General features: G+C 44.2%; 1 protein-coding gene across 24 annotated transcripts in view; it reads left to right on the plus strand.

Moving 5' to 3' along the window:
• MICAL3 (microtubule associated monooxygenase, calponin and LIM domain containing 3) overlaps positions 1-27,125 on the plus strand; it is a 199,947-nt gene that overhangs the window by 107,956 nt on the left and 64,866 nt on the right. For 18 of the 24 annotated variants that reach the window (XM_087855444.1, XM_087855464.1, XM_087855447.1 and 15 more), the window contains 6 exons: positions 959-1,015; positions 3,553-3,660; positions 6,138-6,245; positions 6,865-7,051; positions 17,881-17,969; positions 18,750-18,837. In XM_087855444.1, the coding sequence (XP_087711570.1) occupies positions 959-1,015; positions 3,553-3,660; positions 6,138-6,245; positions 6,865-7,051; positions 17,881-17,969; positions 18,750-18,837 (637 nt within the window). The remainder of the gene's footprint in view (positions 1-958; positions 1,016-3,552; positions 3,661-6,137; positions 6,246-6,864; positions 7,052-17,880; positions 17,970-18,749; positions 18,838-27,125) is intronic. The other 6 variants (XM_087855460.1, XM_087855462.1, XM_087855463.1 and 3 more) reach the window with 2 other exon arrangements.

Below are 27,125 nucleotides of genomic sequence, written 5' to 3' on the forward strand. Positions count from 1 at the left end.
TAGATCCAGGTGGTATTCTTAGTTCTTGCTGTGTTATCTCAGCCAATTCTCACAATAATCCTACAAGACAGGTACTATCATTGCCTCCATTTTACAGATGAGGAGACTGAGGCATAGGGTAGGGAGGCCAAGTCCTTGGTACAAGTTCACACAGTAAGTAATGGAGCCAGGAGTTGAATCTGGGTGGTGTGACTTGAGCCCAAGCTCTGGCCTCATCCTGCCTGTGGAGACAATATGCTCATAGGCCACATTATAGGCTTTGGATTAGTTTTTCCACCAGGACACGGCCATAAGCTGAACCCTCAGCAATAATCCAAAGAGTGATAAGAGTAGCCTTCCTTTCCCCACGTGATTGCTGACAGTGGTTTCCTCAGGTCTGTGGAGGCAGCCATATGCCTGTCTTCAGGATTTCCATCCTTGTCACGTACATATTCCTGTCTGTTGACTGAAAATGCTTCCAGTCGTTGTCCACATCTCCCTTTAACAAATAATGCTTTGGTCCCGTGTTCCTGTTCAGGGACCATTCCCCAGAGTTTCCTCTGGGCTGTTGTAATGGCCATTTGTTCAGCCAGTTTCCATCTCCCCACCTTTCCTTTCTAATATCTTGTTGTGGAAAGCTTCACCCTCCTAACCGGCCTCTCCTATTAAGCCTTCCATTTAATGCCTCTGATCTTGTGCCACTGTGTGAAAGAAATATGTTTGTTCCACTTTGGTACTAACTATAGTTCTTTATATATGTGGCTGACCTCACTGGAGGCCAGATGGACAGAGTGCTGGACAGAGAGCTGTCCTAGGGTCATGGGATTTGATATAGATGGGATTGTGGTTACCTGGGGTGGGGATCTGTAAGGGGTAGGGGATATGTGTTGAAATGAATTCTGAATTTCTGGCAGTGTCACTTAGTAGGTCCACAGAGAACATTTGAATGGAGCTTAAGTTTCTACTTTGTTGCCAACAGACGTACAGGGATCTTGATGCCGACAGCCGTGGCAAGCAGAGTTCCCACCATGAGAGGGTAAAAGAGCATGAACCTGGCATGGGATGCTGAGGGCCAAACAGATGGGGCACGCTGTGGTGGAGGGGCAGAGGGAAGGTGGGGTTGGTCCCTGCTCCCCTTGCTTTGTGCACACTCTTGTCACCCAGCCAAGAGCAAGAATTCTTGTTGCTAACTGCGTTGACCCATGTAAATAGCACTCACAGAAAAGCATCATTCTGCCCGGCATTCAGATCAGTAAGCAGGTGGCATTTGCTTCTATCTTTTGACATACAGGGGTCTAGAGGTAGAAATGCTGAGAGAGCCAGAGCTCTTACTGGTGTGGGAATTTTGCAAGTCTGAAGAAGATGGAGGGGACGGAAGGTGGTGACAAAATGGGGGTGCATAATGAAAAGATTTAGCTACTCTTTTCTGAAAAACTGAAGGGGGAATTACTTTTTTTTTTGGTAATAATATTTTTTTATTATATTATGTTAGTCACTGTACAGTACATCCATGGTTTCTGATGTAAAGTTCGATGATTCATTAGTTGCGTATAACACCCAGTGCACCATGCAATACGTGCCCTCCTTACTACCCATCACCAGCCTATCCCATTCCCCCACCGCCCTCCCCTCTGAAGCCCTCAGTTTGTTTCTCAGAGTCCATAGTCTCTCATGCTTCATTCCCCTGAAGGGGGAATTACTGATTACACCTGGCCATCATATTTTTTGACAAATAGCAGAGATGCCCATTTTAAAAAGTCTGCTTATTTAATGAAACTTTTTGGGTGGTTATTGTTACCTTAAACCCAGTCCCTGAGTGGGTATAGCTCTGCAGTAAGAGTGAAGAATCATTTCTTAATTTCACATGGGCCTTTTTCTTTTATTCGTACCTCTCTTTCTGCTTTTGCTCTCTGGCTAAGGAAGTTAGTGCTGTCTCCTTAGGCCCTATTACCACGCGAGAAGCAGGTGGTCTGTGTGCTGCCAGGATCACACGTGGATCGGTGCTGGGTGAGGGAGAAGAGACCAGGGCAGAGGTGGAAAGAGGGCAACCCTTTCATCTCCTCACGCACAGCCTTGCTCTGCTTCCTTCCCTTCTGCTGGGGCTGCTGCTTCCCACGAGCCCTGGGTGTGCCTAGCTTCTTTCTTTCTTCTTCCCAGGCTGTATTCCTCTCAAAAAGAAAACTGGGCATTTTCGTGGAGAAGGGCAAGCCGTACATTTCAGGGAATGCATATTTAATGAGGTCCTGATGATTTTTCATGAAACAGTGCCTAAGCGAAGAACAGAGGGAAGTATGTTGAGGAAAAGGAGAGATGGGCAGGGAGAAGCTATCAGATGTCTGGGGCTGCAATGCCCAGAAGGAAAGGTAGCATTTTCCCAGTGAGCTGGTTTCCGGATTCTTCACGGCAGGGTTCCTGTCTAGCTACCTTTAAGGGTTTATGTTTATGTTCTCTTCCAGGATTTTCTCTCCACTATTCCATAATCTTCCCTGTGCACTCACCTGCTCCCTCACCTTCCCACCCCCAGTCTTCCCATCAGCTTCACTGCTTTGCCATCTCTGAGGGAGCTGCCTTCTGTCTTGTTTCTCTCTGATGGGTGGTACTCCTCTACAGAGATCCCCCACCTTGGGCCTGTGTTTCTGGGCCTGCCCCGTGGGCTGAGCTGAGGGCCAGTGAGCTAGCTGAGCGTCTGGAGCAGGGGTGGCTACATTCCACGTTGCTACCCGTTAAAGCTATGAAGTTAGTGGGGGCGCTGAACTGGGGTGCAGTGGATCTGCTTGGAGCTAGAGGTCTCTTACCATGACAGTACCTCGTCCCTCTGCTCTGCAAGTACTTCACCCTGCGCCTGGTAGGAAACTAAGCAGTCACGACTTGCCAGAGCTCTCAGCCCGCTTTGCCCTCCCTGGGGCCTGGATGGTTCCTGGCTGCATGGACCACGACAGATCCCGGCTTACTTCTGTTACACACGCTGCACGCAGCCTGCAGAGGACTTGGGATGTTCTCTCCTGCTCCTTGCTGGGATGTGGCTGGCTCCCTGACAGGCAGAGTTTCTCTGAGCACTAGCAACCACCTTTCTGGCCTTTATGGAGAAGGGGTCAGTTTCACTCTAGATCTGCTATCTCTGTTCACTGTTTGTAAGGTGGTAGAACCTCCTCCCGCCCAGGAGAAGTCCCAGCTCAAGCCAGTGAGGGGCTCTGCAGAGCATAAAGAGCGTGTGTGAACAGCACGCCACCTCTGCCCTCTGCCCCCTCCTGGCTCGCAGCACTTTCCACTTGGGGTGGACTGAGTAAAACCACCAAACAAGAGAAGACAAGGCTTTCAGAGGAGGCTCACAACAACAGTGACCATGCTCTAGAGCGAGCTTCACTGTCAGCATGAGGCAAGGGTGTGCTAAAGGCAAAATGGAAGCCTTGAGTGAGCCATTCATGCTTTCGGGAACTAAGAATATTTCTTTACTTCATTTATTATTTAGATAAAGGTCTTAAACTCCCAAATTCCCTATATTCAGTTTAGTGTGTAACTTTTTATTTAACGTTTCCTTTGATTTCTTTTTTTTCTCCATCTTGTATTTTGTAGCCAGAGCCTGAACCTTCTCGTCGTTTTTTTGTTGACCAGTGGGAGCTTTCTCTTAGTCTCCGCTCCTCCAACCGCCCCGCCTCTCCCTCCTCTGACTCCCTCCGACAGGTAGCACAGCCTGGAACGTGGCAAAGCTCTTTCCTCTTCAGCCTCTCCCCAGTTTACCTACACAAATGTTATGTGGCCCAACGAGATTGCAGAGCTCGTGACTTTGGCCTGTCTCCTGTGGGAATCCACGTGTGTGTGTGTCTGTCTGTTTTGCATGTGAGGTCTGTAGGCTTACACCAAAGTTACAGAGGCTGCTAGCTTTCATTGCATCAAATTCTGTCAAACCCACTTTTATTGTATTTCAACTATATCAAATAATAATAAATGTTTTTCAGCCATGAGCTTTTTAAATTCCAAACGTCTTCATATTAATATGTATTACAAAATATGAACCATAGTGTAATTAAATCTCCTAAGTGGAGTGGTGATTATGCAGTATTCTGGGTGCCTCTTGAACTGTAATCATTTGAAGAATGAGCCCTGCTATTTCCTACAATGGAACTGATCCAGCTATAGAGTAGTTTAGAGAGCGATTGGCAGGTCTTTTTGCCCTTTCTGTTTATGTTTCCTGTTCTCGAGCGGTCTATGCAGTACTTGTGCGGAAGCATATGCCTGTGTGGTGGCAAAAGTGTAAGTCCAACAATTGCTACATTTAGACTGTTTCTTAAGAGTGGGGAGAAGGAAACCATCTGCTTTTCATGCCAGAAAAAATAGAACTTGAGTCTCCACCTCTCTCGGGGGTGATGCTTGTCAATATTACCACATCGCTGAGGACTTGGTGTGACCAGTGCCTTTGCACGCGGGCAGCCCTGGGCTGTATTTGCTGAGGATGCTGGTTCCTGGTGGGAGGGAAGGGTCCTGGCTGGGCAGTGAGGACCCAGGGCTTGCTCGGGATCCCAGCCTCATGTGTGACATCTGGCCTATGCTCTCACTTTCTGCAGAATGAAGTGCAATTTTCTGCACCCTCAGTGTCGGCTGTTAAACGATCTGCTCCTCTCTGCCTGGTGCCAGTCTGTTCCAGGCGTAAGCTTCCCTGATACCTCTAAGCTAAAGAAGGTTTAGATCTTAGAACCACTTGTTTTTCTTGACTATTAATGGGTGTTAGCTGTGGAGTTAATGAGCAAGTGGCACCAGTCCTTGGAAATCTCCTTATTTTAAATTGAAAAATAGAATTGACTCCTCAGTTCCAGCGGAACCTTGGAGAATTGTTTGCTCATTTGTGCTTCTGTTATTCTCATAGAGTTCACATGGAGTTAGTTTTCCCCCAGAGCAATTCTCTTGTTTGTCCTTGCCCAGCCCAGGGCATGCTGTTGCCCAGGCCAGCAATTCTCTTACACATGGCTTTGTGTGTTGTGCACTGAAACCACTTTCTAACTGGGTTGTGGACATCCCCAAGACGACTGCCCTGGTGTGTTTCTCAGTCAGAATGAGAGTCAGGACCCCTCAAACTAGGCAGGCAGCTGTCCTATTGCACAGTTTACGAGAGGAGTGTTGCACACACGGGGTGTCCTGACCATCTCCACGTGGAAGGGTGACTGTCTCTAAAGGATGGCCAGCAAGGCTTTGACCTCATTCCTTGGGGACAGGCTCAAAGCTAGGCTGCCTAGCAGGAAGGCTTACAATTGAAATTTGGTAGTTTCTTGTTATTTCTTCCACCTTGCTAGAAAGAGGATTGAATTGGTTGGATTTTTTTTTCTCTTTTTTCATCCTATGAAAAAATAATCCCTCCTGGACTAAAAACGCATTCTGATTTCCCAAGACTGTACCGAGCCACTTGTCTGCATGGCTGCAGGTGTTAGCCTCCTGCGGCCATGTTTAAGAAGTCCAGCCCTGTCTAGAAGGTTTTAGCCTTAGTGCCTGGACAGAACACATAAATATCAACAGGGAGAAGGGGCCGAGAAGGATTCTTCCAGATAAAACTCAGGAATATTTGATGCGTATGACAGGGGTTATGAGCAAAGCGTTAATAGGAGGAAGGTGAGCATCACTAGTAATACTAGGCAGTTGGCATATTTTACCCAAGTGAAGAGTCAGCCTTGCGAGAGTGAGCTTGGTTTCTTTGTAAGTGAGGAAATAACTTCCCAAGCCCTCCTCAGACCCAACTTGAAACAGGCTGTTCATCTGGACATCTGCTGTCTTGGTAGGAGTTGTTCCTCTTGAATTCTTTAAATGGAGTTTGAGTCACTAGGATATGGGCCCTTCTTATTCTGTTCTATATTTGTATCCATCCTGTCTTCCCACCTCCCTGAACTATATATTCTGAAACGACATGAAAGACTAAGTTCTCCCTTACTGAACTTAATTATTCCTGCAGCCATTATTCTTACCAATGCTGGTACATTTGTGTGGACAATGACACCCGTTTTTCTTACCACCGAGTTTCCCTGCTTGTGGGCACTGTGTTGGCATGGTTTGCTGCTGCACCTTGTATTCATTTTATACCTTTCAAAGATTTTTTTCCCTGTCTTCTTAATTTATTTATTTTTTTCCTTCTCATTTCCCTTCATTCTGGTCACTTTATAATCTCCAACCAATAGAAGTATATAAAGATGTACACGGGCGGAGTGAGCTCATTGGCTGAGCAGATAGCCAATCAGCTTCAAAGGAAAGAACAGCCCAAAACCCTTCTAGACAAGAAGGAACTGGTAAGAGATGTGTTAAGGGCACTGTCTATCTAGATATAGCACAGCTGTGGTAAATAAACCTGGTTAATTCTAAGTAGCTTAGCTTAGCATTATGTAGCCAATATATGCCATGTGGTAATTTTTTTTTTAGGTTGTCTAAATTTTGTAACTAAATTTCTAGGACTGAATGGTTGTTTAGAATGTTGTGTGGAAAACGTACTTAGTATCTCTGAAAGTGATTGCTCTAGAGTCCAGGGAACCCGTATCCATGTAGAACCATGTGAACACTGAAGAGAGATTTTCATGCTACCTTCAAAACAGAATTCTGTCGAAATAATTTGGTTTGATTGTTGTGAAATTCTGTAAAACCAACTGGGGTTTCCTCTCGACTGTTGATTAACATCAGTTCAGAACCCAGCTCCTGCTGCTTGCTGCATAGAAGGCACATTTGACAGTCACTGCACTAGTGCCGCTGTTTTTTGGGAGAGCCAAGAGCAAAGTGAGCCATCTTAGTCTGTCTCAAAGCAAATTCGCTTAGTGAGGGTTAGTTTCACATATGGCGAGGGTTGTACACCTCTTGGAGGTGAGCCTGAGAATCGTTGCCCTGACATGCCTCCCACTGCCCCCCCCCCCATTACAGGGCTCAATAAAAAAGGAGTTCCCACAGAACTTGGGAGGCAGCGACACGTGCTATTTCTGCCGGAAGCGGGTCTACGTGATGGAAAGGCTGAGTGCTGAGGGCAAGTTCTTCCATCGGAGCTGCTTCAAATGCGAGTACTGCGCCACCACCCTGCGCCTCTCGGCCTACGCCTATGACATTGAGGACGGTAAGCCTGTTTGCACTTGAGGCCATACTTAGAAACTGGACCTAGGGACACTGTTTTCCATGTGAGCTGATCTTAGGGCCTCTTACTGCATTCTTATATATACATTTTTTCTGCCTCGCCTAAACCCTTCCCATCCATCTTGCTCTACACTTTGTTTTTTTCTCTGAGACTCTTTCTTATAAATATTTCCCTAAAGTCACCAGGCTGTAGCATAGCATTACTCAGCAATGATGGTAATGAGAATGGCATGTGTTTACCCAAATCACTTCCCTGGCTTCACAGACACTTGTTTCTTAGCTCAGGGTGGGATCTTAAAATAAAAGGGACACAAAGAGGATGAGGCTTTTTTTGTCCTTACTTTAGAGAAGGGGAAATCACAGATCTGTAGAAGTCCTATCTCTTGCCACAGATCAATGACAGCAAATTAAAACTAGATCTCATGCCGCCTGGGTTCTCAGACTTTGCTTCTGGAGGATGACCAAATTACGCCCATCTCTCTCTAGCATCAGCATCTTTCTGATGAATTGAGAGCTTGTTGCACAGGATCTAAATCTAATTTACTGCAGCAGCGTTCAAGCCCTGGCCTTTCATGGCATGTATTGTTTTCATAACAGAAAGGCCTTAATGGAGCAGAAGGTGGGGAATTATACAAATAGATGACAAAGCCTGATAGACACAGGCAGGCTGGCATGCCTGCCATTTGAAAACTCTTTAAGAGTAATCGAAAAGGTCACCAAAAACGTTGATGATTACTATACTTATTCCTGTGGAGTGCTGAAGGAACTTCATGAGAGGCAGTCTTACTGATTCAAAAGTAATGAAAAGACTTAGATTAATAGGCATCCTCACAGAGGTGGCATTATGTGACCTCTTTTTGGATTCCCAGAACCAATTCCAATGTAGGGATCAAGGGAGTCCCTCCCCCCCTCCCCCCCCCCCCCCCCGCCCCACAACACCAAGCAATTCTCTGACACCAACAGGGTATACAGGAATTCAGCTGAATTCTGACACTGTCTACTCTGCCCAGAAATAGCATCAGATTCCACAGGTTAAGGGCTCAGGCCTAGAAGACTGCCCCTCACTTTAGACACCAGTCACAAGCCCCAGGCTGTTACTTGTGCTTCTGACCTACCAGCCACAGATTGGAGGTTCCAACGACCTCTTCCTTAGGTTCTTGTTATTGGCTGGAGTGGCTCACAGAACTCAGGAAGACACTTAGGTTTACCAGTTTACTAAAGAATATGATAAAAGATACAAATCAACAGCCACACAAAGAGATGCATAGGACAAGACCTGGAGAAAGGGTGTAGAGCTTCCATAGGGCACCTCCCCAGGGACACTGCTCTCCCTGCAACTCGACGTGTTCACCAGCCCGGAAATTCTGCAAACCCCATCCTCTTGGGTTTTTATGGAGGCTTTCGTTGCAGTCATGTTTGACTAAGTCATTGGCCATTATTTGATTCAATCTCCAGCCCTCTTCCCTGGAGAGTTGTGGGGTACCCTGAAATGGGGTACCCTCTAATCCCATGGTTCGTCCTCCTGGCAACCAGCCCCTGCCCTTGGGTGGGGTCTAAAAGTAACCTTAATTATTACAACAAAAGACACCTTTATCTAGGGAATTCCAAGGGTTTGGAGCTGACTTAGGAACTGTGGACCTAGACCAAATGTATATGAGAAATATATTTGGTTTTCTGATACATATGTCTTATAAATCACAATATTGTACATCCATTACTACATTGGTAGGTAATTTTTGACTGAGGAGACAGTAAGATGATGTCACATAGAAGAGGGACACCATGTGATTAGGAAATAGTCACGTCAGTCATCCAGGCTCTGCTAATAATGGATAAATAGGTAGCCCTGTCAGAAGTAGCAACAAAGGAGCCAAAGTGATGAACTGAGAAAAGCTAACTCTTTCCATGATGGTACCTGCCTTTTGTAACTTTAATAAAAAGCACCACCCTGTGAGGGAAGAGTTAAGACAGTTGTCTAGATAACAAAAGTGTATTTTTAGGTATCAGATTTTTTCTTGCACCATTCCCACACAACTGCTCTTTCGGTAATGCCTCTGATCCCCAAGGATAGGGGTTGGCATATGGAGCCTACCCAGTGTCTTTTAACTGTCCTTAATGCTCGGATTATTTTAGTTAGCCTTTTACTGAAGTCTGTCTGGAAAGAAGATCCTTCAAGTTCCAGCCAATAGGTCCCCAAGTATTTTTGCCATAGATTGTGTACTCATCTTTACCACATTCTCTTGAGGATACAGATGAAATGTAAAATGTTACTCAAGGAGCTTACATTCCGATGGGCATGATAAGACAAGGGCACATGGAGCAACAACAGATGATGGAGAGTGTATAATTAAGGCTAAGAGACAAAATATAGATTCTTTTTTTTTTTTTATAATAATGATTTTTTATTATGTTAGTCACCATACAGTACATCCCCGGTTTCCGATGTAAGGCTCGATGATTCATTAGTTGTGTATAACACCCAGTGCACCATGCAATACGTGCCCTCCTTACTACCCATCACCAGCCTATCCCATTCCCCCACCCCCTCCCCTCTGAAGCCCTCAGTTTGTTTCTCAGGGTCCATAGTCTCTCATGTTTCATTCCCCCTTCTGATTACCCCCCCTTTCTTTATCCCTTTCTTCCCCTACCGATCTTCCTAGTTCTTATGTTCCATAGATGAGAGAAATCATATGATAGTTGTCTTTCTCTGCTTGACTTATTTCACTAAGCACAAAATATAGATTCTAACTTTGCAGAAGTTCAAAGGAGGAAGACATCAGTGAAGCTCCCCGGTTTTTAGGAATGACTGAACTGACCTTAAGCTAGCTTGCGAGAGAGAAGTATAAAATGTCTCAGTGGAGGAAGAGATGGCATACCAGGCAAGAGAAAGGCAGGAGCTCAGATGAGAATGTCCATGACATTGGGAGCAGACGAGGCAGGGCAAGCTTGTTGAGTGCATTGTTGTTGACTCCGAGACAGGGAAGACAGCGGATCTAAACCAGCTCCCCAAATTCTAACCCAAATGAACCTTTCATCAACTCAGCCCCTCCACAAAGGACAGGTGAACTAGAGAAAAGAATGGAATTTTAGGAATCCTGAAGTTTTAGTCTGTTATTTATCCACATTACTGTGTCACTCAGAAATCTAACTGAAGGGACTCAGATAAGAAAAAGACAGGGAAGTCATAGGTCGTTTGTAGGAGAAAAGAAGTAACTCAGGCACTGTGGTAGGCCTTCTAACACATATCATGTCCTTCTGTCCTCACAACAGCCCTATACAGTAACTAGTTTTATTATTGCAATTTTACAAATCAGGAAAGCAAATTCAGAGAAGTCGTAAGTTCCTTGTTCAAGTTCATACAAAACTAGTAAGTGCTGGTTTGTACTAAATGACCTCTGGGATCCCTTCCAGGTCAGACATTCTGGGATTAGTGACTCCGGGCCCGTGTCAGCTCCACACTGGCAAATTGAGAATCTTACTCTTCAGAGAAATATCCATGTTTTACCCTTGTCCCTAATTAGTCTTCCCTTCAGCTCTTTTAAAAGGATGCAGTCTGCCCTAAAGTAAGCTCCTCTTTCTCTCGCCAAATACTAGCTTATTTTCAACTGCTGCCAACTCTTAAGACAAGGACTCTAAATCAGACAGTACGTCAAGTCTTTCCCTGTCATCTAAAGGAGAGAAAACCCACTACCTGCTAAGGTGGTCTGTGAAGGGCCTCCATCAGTAATGACAAGCCTGAAACAGTCCACTGCGCTCTGTCTCTTCAAGTACTACCCTGACCACCCTCTGCATCTTCCACCGGGACTACTGGTCTCCCTGCCTCCACCATTGCCCCCTACAGTCTGCTTCCACAAAGCAACAGAGGGATCTTAAAAGATGTAAATCAGATCTTTCCAGCCTCCTGCTTTGTACTCTTACTGTCTGCTGCAGTACAAATAGAATCTGCTCAGGCTGAGAGCTTCGCTTGTCTACCCTGGCCTACATTTCCTCTCTGCTGCCAGCTGTCCCTTAGCTCGCTGTACGCCTGCCACACTGGTTTCTTTCCATTTCATAAACCTGATTAGGCCGCTGCTACCTTAGGACTTTGCACTAGCTGTCCCCTCTCCTGGAATGCACTGTCCCCTGATCTTCACAGGGTGCGCTTCTTGTCATTCACAGCTTTGTTTCCATAGCCCCTCCTCAGAGAGGCATTTGCAGACCTCCTGATCTGTGGTACTCAGCACTACCTGATACTTATTCACACCTTGTCTGCTCTATCCAAGCAGAAACTAGTCTGTCTTCTCGACTGGAACATTCTCAGTGCTTAGATTAGCACCTGTCCTATGACAGCATTCAGTGAGCTGTTGAATGAATGGGTTGTGGCCCATTATGCCTTCAGCTTGCCCTTCAGTCATTTGTTTCCCTTCAGTTTCTTTTCCAGTCACTCCCGTATTTAAGATTCAATTTATTTAGACCGTCTAAAATCAGTGGCTTGACAGAATCAACCATAATTTGTGGTTAGTTTATAACATTAGCGTGGCTGTATGCACTCACTCAGACAGGCATCATAATGTAGTGACTAAAGGTATAGACTTGGGGGCAAGCTGCCTAGGTTCAATCCTCTGTGAGATTTACGGAGTAGGGGACACTTTGGGCAGGTTGCTTAACCCTTCTGTGCCTCACCTGGAGAAAGGTGGAGAGTAACAATATCTACCATATTGAGTTCTGAGGACTAAATGAGCTGGGAGATGTTATAATAGTTATGATAGTATCTTTTTTTTTTTTTTTTTGACAGAGACAGAGACAGCCAGCGAGAGAGGGAACACAAGCAGGGGGAGTGGGAGAGGAAGAAGCAGGCTCATAGCGGAGGAGCCTGATGTGGGGCTCGATCCCAGAACGCCGGGATCATGCCCTGAGCCGAAGGCTGACGCTTAACCGCTGTGCCACCCAGGTGCCCCAATAGTTATGATAGTATCTGGCACGTGGTAAATATTAGATAAAAGTTAGCTCTTTTTGTTATTAATCTAAGAAGCAAAAAGTACCATCAAGTTGAGCTTGGGAAGGGGTTTGAGGAGATACATTAACTGAGTACCTGCAACACATAATGTGACCTCTCATTCACTTATCTCACCCTGTGAGCATTATCTTCATATTCCTCATGAAGAAACATGTTTCAAAATGCTAAATAGTTCACATGGCTATTGAGTGGTTGAGACAGTATTTAAACTGAGATCTGACTTCAGTGCTCATGTTCCTTCCATCACATTATACTGCATTTTTAGAGAAAACAATTTCCTGGACTTTTCTTGAAAATTGCCTTTTGGTTAGGTTTGGGACTTGTTTTGAAACCTAAGCCTCTTTTCTTTATTAATTTAGGATACTATAGCAGAATTCAAGGAGGGCTCCCTGGAGTTTAGCCTATTGAGTTATATTTTAAAACCTGGGATTCTACTTTAGTAGAAAAAAGCAAACTAATGCAGGAAAAAAATAGAAGAAAGGAATGAAAGTAACTATAACTATAGTTTTCTGATACGATAATAAACAAGACTTGGTTGTAAATAATAGAAACCCAAGTCAGGTTAAAGTTGAAGCATTAGATTTGTATCTTCCTTGTAGATAGCATTCTCAGAGAAGGGCTGCCCCTTCTGTCTCACCATCCCTGAGCATCCCCCAGAATGGCTCTGGTTAGCCTGACTTAGCCACAGGCTGTATCCTGGAGTGGGCTGGAAGGAAAGGGGATAGCCTGACCTCTATGGGTCATATGTTTATTCCTGTGGTGGATAATGCTAGGCCACACGGTTGATGGCCCATCAGGATCACATGGAGGAGGAAGGAGCATTCTTTAAAGAATAAGATACAAACAGACAAAAGAGTAGTATATGATCCAAGCACTAATAAATTTTGTCTTGCCCTAATTACATTTTATCTTAGCCAAAATTCACAAAAGTGAGGGTGCCTGGGGCTCAGTCAGTTAAGCATCTGCCTTAGGCTTAGGTCACACTCCCAGGGTCCTGGGATCGCGGCCGGCGTCAGGCTCCCTGCTCAGTGGGGAACCTTCTCCCTCTGCTGCTCTCCTTGCTTGTGCTCTCTCTCCCTAATAAATAAATAAAATCTTTTTTAAAAAATTCACAAAAATGAAATGGTTTATTACAGATTGTAAAAAGAGATTGTATCTAAGTTGAAAAAAATAACCCATGATTCAACTCCCCTCATAGAGAAATCAGCAGTGAGATTGATAGTCCTTTGGCTATCAGTGTTCCCGACAATAGATGTAGTGTCTCTGAGTTCTGGTTAAGTGCCAATAGCTAGTGGGAAATTCTGTTTCAGAAAAATATGCTATGGATATGACTATTATTTGAAATTATGAAATCCATAGACTATATTTTTCTAAAAGATTTAGTCAGCGTTGGGAGGCAGGGTACGGGTAAAAGAAGACAGAAGTCAGTCACTTTGGAGGAAAAGAGGAAGGATGTAGTCATCAGAGCACCATCTCTGAAAAAGAAAGAAGGCCATCTCACCTTTATTTCCTTTGACTTTTACACCCTCCCCTTTTTTCCCCTACTTTATTGAGATACAATCGACACATAACAGTATGTAAGTTTAAGGTGTACAGTGTGCTGATTTATACTTTTATATAAAAACTGTAAAATGGTTACCATCATAGTATTACGTACCATCTCCATCCTATCACATAGTTCTTAATCCTTTTTTGTGGTGAGAATTTTTTCTTTTTTTAAAGATCTCTTTCTGTCTGTCTGTCTTTCTGTCTTTCTTTGGGAGAGAGCACGCACATATGTGTGCCCGCGAGTGGGGGGGAGGGAGAGAGAGAATCTCAAGCAGACCCCCTCCCTGCCCTGCTCCGCTGAGCAGAGTCCAGTTCAGGGCTCGATCTCATGACCCTGCGATCACAACCCAAGCCGAAATTAAGAGTCAGATGCCCAGCTGACTGAGCCACTCAGGTGCCCCTGTGGTGAGAACTTTGAAGGTCCATTTTCTTAGCAACATTCAGGTATATAATGCAGTATGGTTAACCAAGCCATACATTAGATCCCTGAGCTTATTAATCTTATATCTGGAAGTCTGTACCCTTTGACCAGTATCTCATCATGTTCCCCACCCCTTAACCCTGGCAACCACCATTCTGCTCTCTGTTTCTCTGAGTTGCTTATTTTTAGATTCCACATACAAGTGAGATCATACAGAGTTTGTCTTTCACTATCTGACTTAACTTCACTTAGCATAGTGCCTTCAGGGTCCATCCAAGTTATTACAAATGGTAGGATTTCCTTCTTTCTCATAGCTGAATAATATTCTCTTGTGTATATGTACCACATCTTTTTTATCCATTCATTCCCTGACAGACACTTAAGGTTATTTCCATATTTTAGCTGTTGTAATGCTGTCATGAACATGGGAGTGCAGATAACTCTACAAGATCCTGATTTTCAATTTGAGTATCTACCCAGAAGTGGGATTGCTGGATCATATGGTAGTTCTAGTTTTCATTTATTGTGAAACCTCCATACTGTTGTCCATAGGGGCTGCACCAATTTACATTCCCACCAGAGGTTCATTAGGGTTCCCTTTTCTCCACACCATTACCAACACTTAATTCTTCTCTTTTTGATGATAGCTATTATAAGTGGTGTGAGGGGATATCCTGTAGTTTTGATTTGCATTTCCCTAATGACTAGTAATGTTGAGCACCTTTTCATCTACTCGTTGGACATTTGCATGTCTTTTTTGGAAAACTGTCTCTTCAGATCTGCCCATTTTTTAATCAGGTTGTTAGTTTTTTTGCTGTTGAGTTGTATGAGTTCTGTATATATTTGGATATGAACCCCTTGTCGGATATATGATTTGCAAATATTTTCTCCCATTCTGTAGGGAGAAATATTGCCTTTTCGTTTTGTTGATTGTTTCTTTTACTGTGCAGAAGCTTTTTACTTTGATATAGTCCCACTTCTATAGATTTTGCCTCTATTGCTTGTGCTTTTGCTGTCATATCTAGGAAATCACTTCCGAGACCAGTGTCAAGGGGCTTTTCCCCTGTTTTCTTGTAGTTTTGTGGTTTCAGGCCTTACACTTAAATCTTTAATCCATTTCAAGCTCGTTTTTGTGAGCAGTATGAGATAGAGGTCCAATTTCATTCTGCATGTGGTTGTCCAGTTTTCCCAACACTATTTATAGAAGAGACCGTCCTTTCCCCATCAAGTATGCTTGGTTCCCTTCTCAAACTGGGGTTTATTTCTGGGTGTTCCATTGTTCTGTGTGTCTGTTTTTATGCCAGTACCGTATGCTATGTTGATTACTATAGCTTTGTGATATAGTTTGAATTCGGGAAGTATGATTCCTCTGGCTTTGTTCTTCTTTCTCAGTATTGCCCTAATTAGCTATTCAGGGTCTTTTGTGGCTCCATACAAATTTTAGGATTGTTTTTTTCTGTTTCTGTGAAAAATACCATTAGAATTTTGATAGAAATTGCATTGAATCTATAGGTGGTTTTGGGTAATAATGGACATTTTTACAATATTAATTCTTCGATCCACAAACATGGATATCTTTCCATTTGTTTGTGTCTTCTTCAGTTTCTTTTATCAAGGTCTTGTAGTTTTCAGTGTGTTGATCTTTCACTTCCTTGATTACATTTATTCCTAAGTATTTTTTTGATGTTAGTGTGAATGGGATTGTTTTCTTTACTTTTTCAGATCTTTTGTTAATGTATAGAAACAATTGCTTTCTATGTGTTGATTTTGTATCCTGCAATTTTACTGAATTACTGATTAGTTCTGGTTGTATTTCAGTGGAGTCTAGTCTAGGATTTTCTAATGTAAGGTCATATCATCTTCAAACAAAGACAGTTTTATTCCTTTCTTATTTGGATGCCTTTTATTCTTTTCTTACATGATTACTCTGGCTAGGACTTCTAGTACTTTGTTGAATAGGAGTGGTGAGAGTGGGTATCCTTGCGTTCCAAATCTGAGAGGAAAAGTTTTCAACCTTTCACCTTTGAGAATGATGTTGGCTGTGGGTTTGTTGTATATGGTCTTTCTTGTACTGAGATATGTTACTCTGTAACCCAGTCTGTTGAGTGTTTTTATCATGAAAGGGTGTTACACTTTGTCAAATGCTTTCTCCGCATCCCTTGAGATCACATAATTTTTATCTGTCATTCTGTTCATGTGGCGTATCATTTATTGATTTTTGTATACTGAAACATCCTGTATCCCAGGGATAAATCCCACTTACTTGTGGTGAATGATTGTTTTAATGTGCTGTTGAACTGGGTTTGCTAGTATTTTGTTGAGCATTTTTGCATCTGTGTTCATCAGGGATATTGGTCTGTAATTTTCTTTTCTTGTCATGTCCTTATCTGGCTGTGGTTATCAGGGTAACATTGTCCTTGTAAAATAAGTTTGGCAGTATTCCCTCCTGTTTAATATTTTGGAAGAGTTTGAGAAGGATTGCTGCTAATTCTTCTTTAAATGTTAGGTGGAATTCACCAATGAAGCCATCTGGTCCTGGACTTTTCTGTTTGGGAAGGGTTTTGATTACTGATTCACTGTCCTTACTTAGTATTGGTCTATTCAGATTTTCTCTGTCTTCATGATTCAGTCTTGGTATGTTATATGTTTTTAGGACTGTGTTAAATTCTTCTAGGTTATCCAGCTTGCTAGTGTATAATTATACCCAGTAGCTTCTCATGATCCTTTGTATTTCTGTGGTATCAGTTGTAACGTCTCCTCTTTCTGATTTTACTTATTTGAGTCTTCTGTTTTTCCGAATTAGTATAGGACAGGCTTGTCAATTTTGTTTATCTTTTCAAAAAGCCAACCCTTCATTGTCATTGACTTTTTTTATTGGTTTTCTGGTTAGGTTCTCTTATTTTAACTTTGAGAACAGAAAAGTTCATTTGTCAAAAGAGTACCCTCTGCAAATGAAAAGGATAAATGGGATTACTCCTGTTTCAACAGTTTCTATAATAGGGTCTGTCCTTTAATTTTCAGAAGCCTTGGCTCTTTAAAGTGGCAGTAAGGAGAGAGCCAGGAAAAAATGACCCTTTGTGACTGACTCCCACTACCGGTGTCATGGGAAAAGCCAAGATCATTGTTTTTCAAACTTTGGACCACACCTGCAAAAGAATATACATGTTTCATTAGGACTCAATAAACATATATAGACACAACTAAAAGCTGTAAGGACTAATACTTAACTCTGATTATGCCACTGTGCACTTTAATGAATTTTATTCTGCTTCATTCTATTCATAGTCCATTGCAGGATTGTTTGATTTGGTTCTGTATTGTTTTTTAATGCTGATCCTGACCCACTAACGGGTCATAAGGCTTGCTTGTGGATGGTTGTGGGAGAGGGTAGCAGCAGAGGGGGTGCTGTCAGAGCCAGTGCTCAATGCTGCCCCACTCCCTGCAGCCTTCTCGCCTCCACCCTGTGCTTATGTTCATTCTTGGTTTCCCCAGAAATGCTACTCCCAGCTTCCCATGTGACCACATCTTTGTTCTGCGCACACTGCCACTTTGTTCACTGGCCCTGCCATGCAAGCTTCACAGCTTTGCTCTGGGCACTGATTGGGTGATGGCTCAATGGCCTTCACATATCTAAAAGAAACCCCCTCCCCCTTCGGGCTAAGGGGAGAGGAGGGCTGAAATCAAAGTTTATAGGGAGGGCTTGGCCTTCCTGTACAAGAAGCCTGGGCAGTGGTAACAGTGCCCAGTGGCTAGAGGAGATAGACAGGAGTGTGTGAAGACCAAGGAGTCAAGTTCAGAATTAAGGGTCTCACTCACTTCCTTTTCCCCTGCCTCTTGCTGCCTGCAGGTAAATTCTACTGCAAACCACACTACTGTTACCGACTCTCCGGCTCCGCACAGAGGAAGAGACCGGCAGTGGCTCCTCTCTCTGGAAAGGTAATGGTGATCCATCTGTAAGTGGGGGAGAAGCAGCAGGTACATTTTAGCATGGTGACAGGTGAGGGTGTGGTTGGCCGGGTCCTCTAAATGGCCACTGAATTGCCTTTCTTGTGTATGGGAGGGGCCTGAGAGACGGTCATAGTTCAATTGGGGAGGAAACCAACTTTTCAAGTATAATCTTGATATTGCATTTCACTAAGCTAATGTTCCATTCACCCCGAGTTGGATTTGAGAGACTATGTTAGACCCTTCTGTTTATATTAAAGAAGACTTTAGTCATTGTAAATAAGCATATTTCTGAGAGAAGGACACCCTGCAAAGGAACTTGGCTGTAAATAATCTGCTCTGCTTGTCAATTCCTTTAACTTTCTTTATTCTGTGAATTTCTTATCTAAGTACCCTTTTTACTTTTTTTTTTTTTTTTTTTAAATGAAGGTAACTCCTCCACTTGTCTTTGTCAAGGTGAACCGGGTGTTCCCTTCACTACAGGACATTACCTTGTCAGCACGCAGGCTTACTAACGTGTCCTGGAGAGGCTTTTGTTTGACTGCAGGGGGACTTGTGGGGAAAGGAAAGGTATTCCAAGGTGGACCTAAATTTTTGACTCCTGGTGATTTCCCCATGAACTATGTCCTGGATTTTTAAAGGAATAATGACTGCGTGAGGAATGCAGTCTGGGTTGACTGGTGAGAGCAGCGAACTAGCCAGACAGGGGCCCTTGCCTTCTGAGATTTGAGTGCTTCGGTCAGTCACTCTTCTTCTTGCGGACTTTCCTAGGAAGCCAGAGAAGCCCTGCAGGATGGCCCCCCTGTGGACACAAACGGACGGGCCAGCGCCGTCGCCAGCCCTGCTGAGAGAACTCCAGGTAGCCTCACTTCCTTGTTTGGCTGGGTGGTCCGTCACTCTCTCGGCCTCTGTGACAAGGCCAAGGGGATGAGCCAGCACCTCCAAAGCAACATTTCTTCGATTGGGCATCAAGTGGCCCAAAACCCTTTGGACTCCTTTTTCATGTGCCAGCTGCTTGCATTTGGAGTCCCCTTTCTCTATGGCCTGTCGGAGGTGCTGGTACAAATCAGAGGGGAGTTTCACTGGCAGACCGTGAGCCAGTAGGGGCGCCATCTGGTAAGCGGTATCACCTGAGCTTCAGTAACGTCTATTCAAAATCTCAGAGTCTTGTTGCTGGAGCCTGGAGCCTGCGCACACCCAGAAGACACACTGGGGTGGTTGGTGCAGGCGCCGTCCAGGTAAACAGGAATTCAGAACAGGCTGCTTTCCAGAGTCACAGGGCGTTCTTGTTTTGGACTCTTCAGACAGCATGGAATTGTAATAAGGCCCCATGAGCTGGATTTATGTTCACCTAAACTTGACATTCTTGCATCCGACTCCCTATTTAGGTATCTATGTAAGCCGACACTGCTCTTCTGTTTGACGTGTAACCGCTATAGGTCATGCCCTGTCCTAATCACTTTGGGGCATTTGAACTTCTAATGAGGACCAAACCCTAATTTCTTCCATTTCCACAAATCATTTCCTTGTGTCAGGAAGTGAATGACACTATCCCTACCTCTGAAAACACATTTATTCTGGTTTTTAGCTCATGGGCTCATGGACGTTAAGTTTGTTGTGAAGAATTGTAGTTTTTTCCTTAAAATGCCTCTGCTCCGCGTCAAGCCAGCCTGTGAGATGTGTGTCCCCAGTTCCACAAACTGCTCGTGGTCCCAGTACCCCCAGTGCAGCCGCAGACTGTATACAACCCAACCCAGGGTCATTGTGTAGGTGAGAGAGGAGGTCAACAGGGCCATGTTTCTGCTCCTCACACTTTTTCTGTCTTTCACAGCAGATAGATCTCAAGCAGCCATTTACAAACTCATCAAAATTATCATATAACAACTAAAGATTATCAGCTAATGCTAGAAACTGTGGAGAAGGAGTTGGTAGTGAAATTTCCGTAGTGGGAAAAGAGAAGAATTATCCACTCCACTTTCAAATGAGAGGTTTTCAAAGTTGCTTCTTTCCCTGTGCTTAAGAATTAGAGAAAGGGAGAATGTGCCCAGAGAGGGCAGTGCTTTGGAGGCTAAGACCCAGCAAACCCCAGCTGAGCTAGGTGAATTCGGCTTCTGCTTCTGTGTGCGCCCTTATTAAAATCCAGGGAAGCTTTTTAAGTGCTCTGCGAATTGGACCAACGTTTTATAGCAATGTTTAAGCCACGAATGACTTTGAAACCTATAGCTTCGAAACTCTTTATACTCTTCTTTCCCGTGAAATGCTGGCAGCCTTTCGTAGTTGACACTTTCAGAGCACCAGGGGAAAGTGCTGGTAGCAAAAAGTCAGCAAAGGGATCTAGACAGAGACTTCGGATCTGGGGTCTAGAGTGCGCATTTGACCAGGTGAGAGCACCCCTCATCAGTCTGGGCCTTGTTCCAGCAGAGATGGATTTCCCAAGGAACTTGGCTACTCAGTAAAAAAAACTCAGAGAAATGAAGCTTTCTCTTTGGGTATCAAGGACAGAATATTCTTTTTTAAAATTTAAACACATGAAGTTCAGGTCATTTGTGAGCAAGCCGAGTTTGTTCACTTCCCCATGTGGTTCAGTTTGCCATTCTTACTGTCGAGTTTGAAGGCCTAATGGATTTAAACTTTCCTTAGAGAAGGAGAAGAATATTCTACAGAGCAAGGAGAGAAGAGTTTAACAATGTAGTTAAAGACTCAGCCAAGAAAGAATCAAATCCCTGAGGATGTCTCAGCTCCTGTGGGTCATGATTCTGAAGGTGACTTGCCTATTCGAGCACAAGGGGTTCAAGGTGTGCATCCCAAAAGAATCCCTGCTTGAGTTCCTAATAGGAATGAGGCAGACAGTGCCCACCCCCCATACTTTAAGGCGGCTTAGGGCTAATGGGGTTCAGTTAACATCTGCCTCTGGGGACTTGAGCTTTTGAAAATGACAGCCCTGAGTCTGAACATGCCCCAAAGCTCCAGCACTTCCCCATGAGGTGTCTTAATTCTTGCTAGCCTCTATAGAAAAGGAACAGAATTATGGGTGGTATTTTATAGTTGGCATGAAGTATATTTCTTTTTTTTTCCTTTTGGTAGGGATGTCTTCTTTAAATCCCAAACTAAAGCTTTGAATCGTTAACTGGAATTTCCTTTTGAAAAGCTTCAGAAAAGCTCAGGTATTTCAGGGTTCCAGAATATGTGTCCTTGATAGCAGTCATTAACCCAGATCCATGGAACATGTCCTCTCCTGCACTCTAGACAAGAAGAAGCTGTAAATGAGTGAACTTGATTTCACTGTGTATAAATAAGCCATCCTCCTATACCCATATCTCCCAGAAGGCAGAGCTGAAAAAGCTATGGCCGTAGCTGCACTTAACCCTACTGTGTGTTTGCTCTGTGCCACCTCTGTATTTGTGGCAGTGCCCTCTTTCCCCTTGTGCCAAAATTACTGCTGTTGCCAAAACACCAAACAACTCATAAGTTGAAAGAACCTACTCCAGGCCTGCTTTGCAGTGTTGTCTCTCTCTGCTAACCTAATCTGTAACTGCTGCTAATTTAGTGTTTGGAGGACGATGTTGTTTACAGTACTGTTGTTTATAATGTGCTTTTAATACAGAAACCCTCTTTTCTGTTCCCAAAATCTGTAAATGCCTTGTTTCCAAGCTTCTTATACTTACTGCTACAGATTAGTGGACCTGGCACAGATTATCTACCCTGGCCTCCTAGTACCTGCCCTGACTTTAAGAAAAGTTGGGACAACAACAGGTAGAGAAAGAAAAACCCCAGATGAGATACTTTCTCCTTGGACAGAAGACCGTCAGTTGCAGGTTTTTAGATCCTTTCTTTGCTTAGAAGAATCCTCTTTACATTTCATATAGAGGATAATCAAAAATGAAGCATAAAAGTTATGGGAAATCATAAGAGAAGAGAAGAAAGAGCTTTTCTTGTAGTCCAGGCAACAGAGATGGGATGGAAAAGACAGTCTTAACTTTAAAAGCCACCTAGCAGTTAACAAGAGGCAGGCGCCTGCTCCCTGTCCCTAGACAACCTTGCATGGTCACCATTAAGTTCTATAGTTCAGGTGCTAAATGGGCCAGAATAGCCACGCGATACAAGGAATTCCTTGCAGTCCTGGGGTTCCTGCCTGTCAGGACGAAGTTAGAAAATCTCACTGCTTCCCAACCCCTCTTCCCTTTCAGGCATTTCTGGAAAACCTCTTAGTAGAGCAAAGAGAATTGTGCATCCAGCTTAACTCCCCCAAGAGTCGTAGTTCGAAGAAAAAAAAAAAAAGTCATAGTTCGATGGTAAATATTTATACATATACACATGTATATTTATATAGGTGTAATTTCATATATACAAGTAGATATTTATATATCGTGTCCTAAATAATTATAACCATAATAACGAAGCTGTTTCTGAAGCTTCTTGTTCCTTGGTTCTGGAAACCATGGGAGCTTTTCCAGTGGGGAACCATGCCGCTGGCCTGGCTTCGAGTTCTGGTCACAGTTTGGAGGGAACAGAGCAGGCCAGCACACGTGTGGAGGTGGAGACTTTGGGGGTGGGGGGGGCGGGGATTTCAGAAGATGAGCAGTACACAGCCCCCGACCTCAGAAAGTTGATTGAGGAGCAGACTAGGAAAACAGGGGTTCTGTTGCTTGCAGACTGCCACAGAGAGGCAGGACCCTCCACCCTTCCCTCTGGTTTGCTTCCAGGCATGTGTATCAGTCACACTGGGTTAGTTACTCCAGCTTTCTTCTGTCTCCTGGTGTTTGGTGTGTCTCTGTAGGGCCGTTCTTAGTCCCTCCTAAATGGGCCTCAGCATGGCCTTGAAGGCCTGACCAGTGGATTAAGGGGTTCCCATTTTCCTGGGCCATTCAGTTTGGGATGGAGGTAAGAGTAGAGGTGAGGGTGGTGGCAGCCAGCCAGTTTCCCACCGCGGTGGTACAAAGATGCCATAGCAGGGGAGGACGCGCTGTGCCAAGGAACGCATCACCTGTCCGCTTCTGGCCTTCCCTAAAGCCTTTACTTTTGCCCTTGTTTTTAACCTGTGCTGTGAGTTTTTGGTGTGTTTCTTTGTGAGTTTTTTAATTTAATTGTGTAACTTTGTTTTTGCCGTTACTGTGAAACTAAGGTGTTGTGCTTTTAATTTTTTTTAACAAATGTTACCATTCTTATTTAAGAGAATAAATTCCAAACAATCTTCAGGTTTCTGAGTTTTTCTTTTCCTTCCCTATTTCCTGTTTGGTGGGTGGGAACGGGGTTAGCTTAGGCAGGTCTCAAGAGTGGGCCTGAAGCCATTGTGCCTCAGGACTGTGGCTTCTGGGGTGGGGTCAGGAGAGAGTGTGGATGTATTAAAATGGGGAAATGGGTTGTTATACCCAAAATACAGATTGTCCTTAACAGAAGGGCCTCTGTTCATGGGGGTTGGTGTGGTAGAAGACATTTTGTTCTGTAGCAGCTGCAGATAGAAAAGAGCGGAAAGGCGTCACCTGTGCCCCACATCCAGTCAGCCAGCGAGAGGGACTTGAGGGCTAGAGCAGATGGTGGGATAGAAATTCACACGGAGCCCATATCTGCCATGGGGACATGGACCCAGATGCCTGCCATTCCTGTTCCTGACTCTGGCAGGCTGCTCTGGGGAAATGAGAGCAGTTATGTTTCTCTCCTCTGCTTTGCGGCTTTTGCCTAAGGCACAGTGACCTTGCTCCTGGTGACACTGAAGGTTCTTGTTCTGTTCTCTCCAGCTGATGTCTCTTTCATGCTGTCTTTGCTGTGACCTGGATGCTGAGCTAGGATATCCAGTTCTGCTTGGCCACTCACCCTCAAGCCAGGACAGATGAGCCTGTTGCCTTCTCACACACGCTGCTGTGACCTTAGCAGTGGTGGCCTCTTATGCCGTGTAGGCACGCTGACCACAGTGGCACCGTCAAGCTTTGGTGCTAAATTGGGCCAAAAGAGAGCACCTGGTGCGGGAGCACTCAGCACCAACTCTGCTCCCAGTGGCTCTAGGAAATCAGGTGTCTGTTGTTAAAAAGGCTCTACTCAGAAGCAGCCCACTTAGGACTCAGAGTTCTCAGGCTTACCCACAGAATAGAGAAGCAGAGTGCTGGGTTCTCTTGGCATCCTAGATTACCAGACTCCCCTGTCAAGGAGGGTCTGCATCCTTACATAGCTTTCTGCTCTGTCAGAACACTGTACCATTTTAATCCTTAGAGCATTGCTGGTCCAGAATTTATCCCAGCAGAGAGTTTGAGTACTCATTCCCACCACCTCCCCAAGTCTCTAGTCTGTTGCTCCCCCTTCCTTGAAATAAATCCGTCAATATCCTGGTGCCTGCAAAAGGCTGGGAGAAAAAGAATTGGGATTTGGGGAATGCTGTGGGGGATGCAGTAAGCGATAGTGAATAAATTGACTAAGAATCGATAAGGATAGATATACGTATATAATTTTCAAATTTTAGATCTTTGCTTCTGTTGTCTTTCCCATCCCCCAGTAATAAAGGGGAGGAGAGCCAGGATTGCTTAGAACAGTACTGAAGCATCTAACAGGAAGGTGGTGACAGCTGACGTGATTCTGTGCCACCCATTGTGAAGACCCTGGACAATTCCCTTTGTCCTTTGGGACAAAACCCTTTGGGATTCTTTCTGAAACTTCTTGAAATCCATTCTCTCTCTCTCTCTCTCTCTCTTGTCCATAAATTCCCTGGAGATGTCCCTAATTCAGATACTCCCTAGGAGAGTCCTGTGGTGTAGACGTGGAAGCAGTACCGGCAATGAAAATGGGCCATTCTCTATTTTCATACTGAAAAATAGGGCAAGGTAACGCCGTGTAGGATCAAGGTCCTACAAGTGACCCCCATGAAGTACAAATAGAAGAAAAATGCCCACGTAGGGCTGTCTTAAACATAACAGCCAGGCAGAGATTTCAGAAAGAATCCTCACAAAGCTTCAAAACCTTATCAAGACTCCAAAACCAGTCCTTACCTTGGAACTCAGATCCAGCCAAACACCCAGCAAGTGCCAACAAGTAGATTAGTCATAATGAAATGAGGGGGAGGGACGTCAAATTGGCGCTCCCTGTCTAGGTTAAGCCATAGGGTTGCTGTGTTCCTCTCTCCTTCTCTCTCTCTCTCTCTCGTCACTGCCCACAATTCTCAGCTGTGTGTGTTGGCTGCTGATGCCTCTTTCTTCACAATTGCTCCTTGTCTCTTCAACACATACGTTCTGGAGGGGGTACGCTTTTGCACAGAAACACCTTCCATACGCCTGAGAAGACAGGCAGGGCTCCAGCATGTGACTCTCCTTCAATTACTTCCAGGTTTCACCAGGCACATGAGCACCATTTCCTTTTTTACTTCCTGTGGGTCAACTCCCAGATAGCTTTGCATAGTTTAAACATTTTGAATATTTCTGAGGCAGTTTTATGGGTCTTCAAGAAGGACAATGGGCAAAAGATTGAGTCACTGCCAACACCCAAACCCTAACTCAAGCTAACTAAGCTCGACCTTGCCTTTGATGTTGTTCTTTTCCTCCCAACTTGTATGCACAAGTATAGTCAGAGGGCTCCAAAAATGTGAAGAAGACTCCTAGCCCTCAGAGGCTCCTCATTAGCATGAAAGGGGGAGTTTAGGGAACACATTTCAACAGAAAGGGAGTCCAGGGCCCCAGCTCTGCCTGGCTACGGAACAGAGTCTCTGGGGGCCATGCTAGGAGAATTACTAGAAAAATTCTTAAAATTGAGTCAATTTCTATTGGCCTCTTATGTTTCCTTCACCTCTGTTCTTGCTTTCTTACCCAGCTTGTTGTGATTGTGCATTAATCACACGAAAATATTCCAAGTGTGCCAATTAAGTGATTGAATTCCTTATTCGTACTTTTGTAAAATACCAGGATTATTGCCATTTTATCACTGTTATTTTGTAGCGTAGTCTTATTTCGTTAAGTCCTTGCCTGGGATTGTACGTCTTTTGTAATTATTTCATAGTAAGTCACCCTGTCACCAGAAGAACTTTACACCCGGGGCCTCCTGCTTCTTTTAAGGTTCAAAAGCTGCCTTCCCTGTACCCTGTGTCCTAGTGTTCCTGGGCCTCTATCAGAGCCACCTCCCTGAAAAAGCTGAACCCAGTTAAAAGGGTAAGGACCCCAAGTTCAGTTACTAAAGACTGCCACTACCACCAGGCAAGGACCTACAGGCGCCAGAAGAACTCAGGACCTGTGAATTTTGGTTTCCTTGACAAACAGGACAAAACCGGAGCTGTTTCACTGGCAAGACCTAAATAAATGTTTTCCTTCCATTCTCATGTTCCTTCAAGGTTAATAAAACCAGGAATACTATGAAAGTAAATTCCAAGGATGGTAATCCTCTTGACATTTAGTAGCTGCTCAGAGGTAAAACCTGACACTAAAAAGTGTAGACTCTATTTGGAACCTTAGAGAGAAGAGTTTATCTCCAAAAGCTAAGCCACAGTGGGTTTCTTGGACTGAGTTCAACCCCTTAACCAAAGAATAGCTGATACTGATTATAATAGGGCTATAACAGCTTATTTATTCTTATTTCCCTATTTTCTGGAACTAAGTCAAGATCTAGAACGATCAGGTTAGAGAGAGCACCTGTAAAATCCCTCCCACCATTTTACACAAGAGACATATTTGAGCTAGTAGGTTCTTCTTTTAAAAGTAAATATTCTTGGTGCACCTGGGTGACTCAGTTAAGCATCCGACTCTTGGTTGCGGCTTAGGTCAGGTCATGATCACATGGTCGTAAGTTCAAGCCCTATGTTAGGCTCCACGCTTAGCATGGAGTGTGCTTGAGATGCTCTGTCCCTCTCCCCTGCCGCCCACCCTGCTCATGCTCGCTCTCTCGCTCACTCTCTCTAGCTCTCTGTCAAATAAATAAATAAATCTTAAAAAAAAAAAGTATATATTCTCTCCTAAAGTTTAGTCTAATGTAAATTACCCTAAACCAGCTGTTTGCCTGTCTTTTAGCTGCTTCACCTTTCTTGGGGAATTAGCATTGGTAGGAAAGCCTAGTAATATTAGGACACAGGGAAGGTGGCTACAGGGCTGCCTAAATCTCAGTGCAGGGCTTTGTAACCTCAGAGAAGTAGGTGGCACTCGGTGTCTGGGGTATGGTAACGGACTTGATGGCTACAGGAGT

The sequence above is a fragment of the Ursus americanus genome, chromosome 25 (assembly GCF_024610735.1).
Source record: "Ursus americanus isolate L20-20 chromosome 25, mUrsAme1.1.p, whole genome shotgun sequence".
NCBI lineage: Eukaryota > Metazoa > Chordata > Mammalia > Carnivora > Ursidae > Ursus > Ursus americanus.